We start from the raw sequence: 8,571 nt of genomic DNA, 5'->3' as shown, positions 1-8,571 counted from the left end.
TCCCCAGGGCTTGGGGATCCACTGCCCAAAGAAAACGAGCCAGTTAATGAACAAGCAGCTTGTTCGGAAAGTGAGCAGCACTTGCTGGACCTATTGCGGGTTCTTGGTAAATATGTGTTTCATTGATGAATGGAAGGTTTCCAGGTTGGATTTATTGCCGCCGCTTTGGCAGCATTTCCAGGTAGTAAAATTTGGTCCACATTTAGAAAAGTATTAGTCCCTTTTAGTTCTCTTTTGGATGTGTGGCCCCTCATTGATTTTAATATCCAACTACTCTGGGAGGACTGGCACTGGCCTCGGGAGGGAGTCGCTAGTATAGCAATGTTTTCCTGCACTGATTTTAAAGTTGTTTTATCTTTGCAGGTTTGGAAGATGACACACAACGCAGTTGCCTTTGCTCTGGCGGCAGACTAGCGGGCGGAAAAGTATGACACAAATTTGATGTCGGTGTCTGCTTGTCTGCTTCCCCAAGGTCAAGAAATTATCTCCTTAGAAGGCAACAGTACTATGCACGTTATGAATTGTGTCTCCTTGGTCAGTGATAAAGGAAATGGGAATATTGCCACGACAGCTGGATTCATGATTGGGCAAACGCCGCCACCACCGCCTCCTCCTCTACCCCCTCCACCTCCACCATGCCCATACTCAGGGAAAGGGTTTCCTCCCCCTCCCCCTCCCCCTCCCCTGCCTGGGGGGCCTCCGGTCCCCCCTCCCCCCCCAGGACTACCCCCGACCTCTCACCTGAACGGCTACAGCCACCACGGTAAGAAAAAGCGGATAAGGAGCTTTTTTTGGAAAACCATCCCGGAGGAGCAAGTTCGTGGCAAAACCAACATCTGGACCTTGGCAGCCAGGGAGCAGCGCCACTACCAAATTGACACAAAGAGCGTCGAGGAGCTGTTTGGGCAGCAAGAAAATACCACCAAGTCTTCCCCTTCTGGGCGAGGAGGGCCTTTAACTTCGTCCTTCAGGGAGGGCAGAGAAGAGGTAAGAATGGTCCACGGGGGGATGGTTCTCCCCACACTGCACTGTTTTGTGTTTGGGGACGTGTGTACATTTCAAAACCTGCCAGAATCACTGAGAAACAAGGTAATGCAAGTGAACGTGCTTTGGAAATGATGAGCTTGAGCTGAGTAGCAAAAAAGTGTGAGAGGCATGCGAGCCGTATCCTGGCAGACATCCCAGAGGATGGTGACCTCATGCGGGGAACATGCTATCTGGAGGCCTCGCTCCTGGCCTCCCGGCAGCACCTCGCCTCCAGCACATCTGCCTGGTTTCCCCTGGTGGAGCAATTCTGCTGAAGCCCAGTATTATGAGTCGCCATTGAAACAAAAACCTGAGCTCCTGAACTCAGTTACCTGAGATTAACTGGAGGTTTCTGAGACAAAGTGCCTTTTATTTAATAACATCATTAAATAGTGTACATCCTTAGACTTTTATCTTTATTTTTCCCTCCAGCTTTCGTTCCACAAGTGTTGTGAGGTGGCCTTCGTTCTTCGGATCTCTGAATTAAGTGTTGGCCATTGTGGAACAGATTCCCGAGAGCCAAAGCATAAAGCTATTTTCAGATAGACTTTCTACAAAGCACATTCCCAGTGAACAGGAACTGTGTTACTCTGAGGAAAATATAAAGCTAGCAAGTTAGGACTTCCCTAGAGGTCCAGTGGCTAAGACTTCGCCTTCCAACGCAGGGGGTGTGGGTTCGATCCCTGGTCGGGGAGCTAAGATCCCACGTGCCTTGTGGCCAAAAAGCCAAAACAAAAAAAACCAGAAGCAATATTGTAACAAACTCAATAAAGACTTTAAAAATGGTCCACATCGAAAAAATCTTTAAAAAAAAATAAAATAAAGCTAGCAAGTTATAAGAAGGTAAGTGAAAGCATGGCTTCAGAGCTACAGGTCACCGAACATCATAGAAACTGAGTAAAAAATTACATTTCTAACTACTCTCTGGGTAGAAACATGAAAGTAAATTAAGAAACCTCTATTTGCTAGAAGAAATAATTAGGAAACCGGGGTTAAAAGAAAAGAATGCTGTACCCCCCACCACAAAAAAAAGGGGGGCAACAGAAATGCATCATTTTTTAATCTGTTGTAAAGGAGCAGAGAAAATAGGTCAAAGATAGAGCTGACTAGATAAGAGCGTGGGCAGGCAGGGCTCTGGAATGAAGTAGCAGCTCTCTGCATTATTGAATTCTTGAGCTGACAGTATTGACCTCTTTTCTCTGTCTGGCTCAGGAATTCACTTGGGGGCCCTTGAAGCTGGCGGGATGGTCCCCCGTTGAAATAGCCAAGAGTCTATTTATTATAAAATGTGGAGAATCCTAGGACTAGAATTAGGCGTAAGCTGTGAGATGATTTGTGAGGAAGTCTTCAGCACATCCTTAGTGCCCTCCTGTGCTGAACCTGGCCTTCCCCGCTCTTTCCTTTATGCAAAGGCCTTTGATTTCTCAGTGCATCCTTTCAGTATCAGAAGGAGCAAGAAGTCATTTCCTTAGTACACTGGCCTCTGCCCCAGCTTCCAGCAGAGGCTCCTTGCTGGGCAGTAGGTCATGCTCACCAGTGTTTCCTAGCTCTACTTACTGGCCTTGAAGCATTTTAAAGGAAAGAGTGGATGGGTGCGTGGAGACGGAGCTCATGTCTCAGGAAAGCCCCTGTCACACACAGAAGGGGGTCTGGCTTGATCACGCTCCTGGGGAGGCAGCTGACCAGGTTAGAATGGGCGGTGTCCTTTATAAACTGGGGACGTTTATTTGGCCGGTGATAGTTCAGGGGGCTGTGTGGAACTTGCTGCTTTATGTTAGTGACTTCAAGAGGGGTTAAGACCCACTGATGGAAGGAAGTGGCAGGGTGTGTGGCATCTTTTCCCACCTATGGCAGAAGCAGAGAAGTCCATTTCTTAGGCCAGATCTAAAATTCAGGTAAAAAGAATCTTTCTTTTTGCCTCTCTCCACCCTAGGTACATTTCTTTACTCTTTTTGTTTGTTTTTCTTTAACTTTAAAAAAAGAAAAAACCTGAAACTGAACAATTATTTTTTAAACGGTCGGAAAATACATATAACATAACATTCACCCTCTTAACAATTTGTAAGCGTACAGGTCAGTGGCACAGAAACATCCACGTTGTTGGAAGGCTGCCATCACTATCCATCCGCAGAATCCTCTGCATCTCGCAAACTGAGACGCTGTTCCCCATTCCCCCCCTCCCCCAGCCCCTGGAAGCCACCCTTCTACTTTCTGTCTCTATGAACCTGAGTACTCTAGGTACCTCACACAGTATCTGTCTTTTTTTTTTTTTTTTTTAAAGGAACCATTTAAGAGTTTCAGAAGAGTTGTTTTTTTTTTTTTTTTTGGCCACGTGGCATGTGGAATCTTAGCTCCCTAACCAGGGATTGAACCCACACCCCCTGCATTGGAAGAGCGGAGTCTTAACCACTAGACCATCAGGGAAGTCCCAGTATTTGTCTTTTTGTGACTGGACTGTTTTACTCAGCATAATGTCCTAAAGGTTCATCCATGGTGTAGCATGTACCAGAATTTTAAGGCTGAATAATATTCCATTGTATGTATATACCACATCTTGTTTATCCAGTCATTTGTTGATGGACACTTGGGTTGCTTCCACCTTTTGGCTTTTGTGAATAATGCTGCTATGAATGGTGGGTGTGCAGATATCTTTAACACATGTAGGTTCTAATCTGCGAGATAGCAGTCTAGAAAGAAAAATTAAACTGCCATGACTGTGTATCGTAAGATAATCTAACTCTTCAACTTCTCAGTACTCAGGTAGGATAAGTAGTGTAGGTGGATGGATTTAAGGGAAGATTAGATAATATTGTCACATCACAGAGGGTTACCCAGAATTAGTTTCCATTTTTCATGCTATCTCCAACATGGCTTGAAGTATTATATATACTTTTTTTTTTTTGATAAAAGACTATAGTACATGCTGTTTTCTTCCCTCATTAGATTTTCTTTAAAGAAGTTACAGTGCAGCAGAATGATAGTCTAACATGGACCAGTAATAAATCTTCCAATTCACTCTGTAGAAAGTAGAGTCCAGGGTTGAAACTGTGTGGACTGGAGAATACATACACATAGCATGTTTGGCCGAGGGACCCATCCTGAGCCTGGAAACGTGGCCTTCCCATCTGCTGCCACACAGCTCATAATTCTGAAGCCTCAGACATGCCACGGATCAGATTATGTTCCCTTGAAATGTAATAACCTCCTACAGAAATGGCCTGCCATTATGAGGTTGGCTCCGGCTTTAAAGGGCCTGTAAAGCACTACAAATAAGTTCCGTTATACTACGAAGGAAGAAGTTACTGGGAGACAGGGAAGAGCTGGGTTTGGGAATGGCTGAATTTAGGTAGAACAACATCTAAAATAGTAAGTTAGAACATGTAGTAAAGGGGGAAGTGGTTTTGTCTCTTTGCTAGACAAAAATTAACTTGAAGAAGCTACAGATGTTACAATAATAAACTTTAGTAAAGTGATTAGAAATAACAAAGGGTATTACTGGGGATAATAATAAAGAGGTTCAACTCAAACTCCACCTTCTTTTCCGAGTTTGGTGATCTCACGTTTGAGAAGCCCCCATCCATCTGTTAGCACTGCTCTTCAGCCCCTCAGAGCTGGTTAGTTGGGGCTACCCTTGTCTCCCTACAGAATCTGAAATGCTCTCAAGGCAAGGACAGCCCTAGCCATTTGGTATCCTCCAAAGAGAGTAAACTGAACTGACAGAACTGAACCAAGGGAGCAAAGAGGCTATCTTATAAGGTATCACTATGATAAGTCAAAATAGGGGTTCACAGAGAAAACACAATAATATGAATAGGGTCTAAGGACATAATGTGAAACCTGGTGACTATAGTTGATAACACTGTATTCTGTAATTGAAATTTGCTAAAAGAGTAGAACTTAATTGTTCTCACCAAAAAATAAATAAGTAAATAAGTAAATATGTGAGGTGATGGAGGGAATGTATACAAGTATATAGTGTATACATATATCAAATCACCATGATGTGCACCTTAAATATCTTACAGTCTTATTTGTCAATTGTACCTCCATAAAACTGAAATTTAAAAATGAAAAAGAAAATGCAAACATTGAAACACTTGAGGTCATTCACTATGGTGCCTGTGGTAATATTACAATTAGTGTTAGTTAATTATCCCACATAAGAAATAATAAAAATTGCTTATTAGAAAAAGAGAGGACAGGAAAGAGAGAGGAAGGAAGGAAGATTGGTTTTTCTAAGTTTATGAAAAGTAATGTTATTCTCCCACACAGTAATTCAGGTATCAGTCATTCTTTGTCAACTTTTGTTATGGTCCCAGAATGTTCTAGAATTCTGAGACATGCTCAGTTGAGAACTATAGAACTAGGTAGAGTATTTGAAAGGGAAAAAAAAGCTTCAACTGGACTATCATTTTTTTCCTCAGAGCTGGGGGAGGGACATTACCCAATGAATAGCCAACCAAAAATTTAAAAAGAATGAAAAACCGTCAGAACCCAAAAGCTAAGTCTATATTAGTGGATACAGGAAGATTTTTTAAATATTGCTTTTCAGATCTGACATAGGATTGAAATAACTACTATTTAGTGTTACTTAAGTAGGTAAGGAAGCCTCCTTTGACAAACTGAAGCTAAAGTGATTTAAGAATTTCTTCTTCCACCTTAAGGACATTACGCTAAATGAAATAAACCAGTCACCAAAGGACAAATACTGTATGATTTCACTTATATGAAGTACCCAGAGTAGTCCGATTTACCGAGACAGAAAGTAGAATGGTGGCTGCCAGGGGGTGGGGAGGGGAAGTGGGGAGTTAGTGTTTAATGGGGACAGCGTTTCAGTTTTGCAAGATGAAGGGTCCTGGAGGCGGATGGTGGTGATGATTCCACAACAGTGTGAATGTACCTATTGCCACTGAACTGTACACTTAAAAACTGTTGAGATGGTAACTGTTATGTGTATTTTACCACAACTAAAAAAGAAAAGTTCCTTCTTCCTTTAACGAATATGGGAGGCAGATTTTGTGGTGGATGGATGAGAGTGCAAGAATTGCAGACGAAGAAAAGGAGGAGAGCTTATATGGAGGTTTGAACAGGTGGGGCTGGGGGTGTAGCCATTCACATGCTTCCCTGAGCACGCAGCACTGCTGTTTCAGTGCCTCAGAGGGATCTGAACAGCCCCACCACCTGGCAGCCTGTGGGGAGACTGTTACGAGAGCGGGTGGGACGTCTTTGCCGTGGATGATGAGCTGAGCACATCTCCTGACGTCTTTGCTCCCCTGTTCACCAGGGATGGCGTAACTCTTGGGTGGGCCTTTAATGGGACAGGCCACGAGCTCTGTACGTGCTGAGTACACCTGCCTCAGCAGGCCTGCGGTGTCCAGAAGAGTAGGTACGGATTAATTGAACTGGTGGGGAGGGAGGGGCCAGGTCAGTTCACCCCTGTTCCCAGGGTTGTTTGTCTCCACCTATGCAGTCCGCCAGGAGTGCGCTCCTGGGAGTGACTCAAAAGCACCTCTAGCTGCACACGCTTGGGCGTCTGAACTGCCGGCAAGCCTTTGGGAAGTAAGATAAGCTAATTTACACATGTAGTGATAACCCTCTTTAAAGGACTGTGTAATAACACCGCTTTAGAAGGCCGAGTGTGATGCCCTCTGAGAGGAGACTGCCCGTGCACTGGGCAGAGCTGAGGATGCCCGGAGAGAAGTGCGCTGTCCCTGCCCTTATCAACTGTCTCATTTTCCTGTGGTTTGGAGGAGGCGCTGGGCTTTGTTTTCCCCCTTACGCCGCTCAGCGATGGCCAGCCCAGGTTTTCCCTTAGGAGTATTGCTGGATTCCCTTAAATTAGTGACCAGTTTCCTCGCTGGTGACACAGCTGCTGCCCCAGGCGTGGCCCCCTGTGCTCCCCGCGGCCTGAGCTCCACTCCCTGCCTGAGCTCCACTCCCCGCGGCCGTCTCAGCTGGTGAGAACGTGAGTCCTGGCCTTCGTCCCACAGATACAACTCTGGGGTCACCAGGGGCCTCGGCCAGGCCCCGTGGATGGCTCTCTGCAGGTCTGCCCCCATTCCCAGAGAAGCATCCCAATGTGTATACTGGGCTGGTGGGGAACCTTCCCTACTTCTCTGTTCTCCTATATCTGCAGCAATATTGAAAGTCACAGGAACTAGAGTGAACAGGAACCAGAGAGACCCTGGGGCATTTCAGTTCAGTATTGCTTTGGGGAAGGTATAAAATGACATCTCTGAGGCTCAGTTTCCTTATCTGTCAAATAGGAACAATAATAGTAATTTCTCCACCACTTTTCCAGCAATAATAGCTATGGATCTAGGCTGAGGATACAGAGTCCCAGAGGGTTGAGGGGTGAAGAGGATGAGGGTGGGGCTTGGGTGTGGAGGCGGAGAGGGTGCTGCTGTCAAGGGTTAGATGTAGCAGGAGGTGGTAATTTAATGAAAAAATATAAAAAGTTTTTCCCCCATTCTGGATAGAAGTGAGTGCAGAGAAAGCTCTTCGGATATATGTATATATATAGCCAGGTCAATGCACATGCTCCTACTTTGTAATTTGTGAATTATAATAAGCACATAGTTTCTGTCTTAAATTTAGATTCCTCTCTTTGGTAAAAGCTTTCCTCTTAAAGGATGTTAAGTTTGACAGGTTTTATTCTCACCCTTTCTTTCCCCTCTCCTCTCCCCTCCCTTTACACTGAACTTGAACTGTAATCCGTGGGTAGGATTCCAACAAGGAGCCTGTCCTTTTAGCTTGGGAGTTTAGTTTATGGCTGGCAGGTGATTGTGTTAACATGAAATAAACCCCTAGGACAGTAAATAATGTGATTGTTTAAGATTAGTCTTCAAAAGAAGGCAACCACACTCTTGTAAAAATTTAACCTTCTAGCCAGGAAGTCCCATTAACTTTGGTTAACAGACTTGTTGCCTCTTATAAACTTAGAAGCAGGCCCGGAGATCAGGCATTTAATCTGAAACCTGATTCTTTTTTGTTCACAGTGTATCACATACTTTTGGAAAGAAAGAGCTTTATAACAACATTCCTATTTCGCTCATCTCCCTTTTCCAAAAAACAAATGGGGAAAATTGCGGACTTTTAAGGTTATCTTTCTTCCATGTATCCTGGATATTTACTTCCAAAGAAATGGCTTCTGTATTTAACAATACCCACCCGCTGAAAAAAGATTCTGTCTAAATTTTAGTCTGATAAAACCCTTCCAAATTATTACAGTAGTTCTCCCTTATCTGCGGGGGATACGTTCCAGGACCCCCAGAGGATGCCTGAAACCGTGGATAGTACCAAACCCTATATACACAGATGGTCCCATGATGGTTCAACTTAAGATTTTTCTCCTTTATGATGGTGTGAGAGCAATAGGCATACAGTAGAAGCCGTTCTTGGAATTTTGAGTTTTGATCTTTCCCCACTAGCCATTTGCGGTACAGCCCCTCTTGTGATGCTGGGGCAATGGTGGTGCAGCAGCTCCCATCAGCCATGCGATCACAAGGGCAAACAATCGATACACTGACAGACATTCTGTTTTCC

At 44.4% G+C, this 8,571-nt stretch overlaps 1 protein-coding gene across 1 annotated transcript in view; it reads left to right on the top strand.

Annotated features, from left to right (window-relative positions):
• Nucleotides 1-492: 492 nt before the first annotated feature.
• FHDC1 (FH2 domain containing 1) overlaps nucleotides 493-8,571 on the top strand; it is a gene marked incomplete at its 3' end in the record, with an annotated part of 33,407 nt that continues 25,328 nt past the window's right edge. Inside the window, exon 1 of the mRNA XM_082838075.1 lies at nucleotides 493-987. Coding sequence (XP_082694201.1) covers nucleotides 508-987 — 480 coding nt within the window. The 5' untranslated portion in view covers nucleotides 493-507. The remainder of the gene's footprint in view (nucleotides 988-8,571) is intronic.

The sequence above is a fragment of the Leucopleurus acutus genome (assembly GCF_964270905.1).
Source record: "Leucopleurus acutus genome assembly, chromosome: 4".
Taxonomy (NCBI): Eukaryota; Metazoa; Chordata; class Mammalia; order Artiodactyla; family Delphinidae; genus Leucopleurus; species Leucopleurus acutus.
Note: the sequence above shows the minus strand (reverse complement) of the source record. Positions and strands in the feature narration are given on the sequence as shown.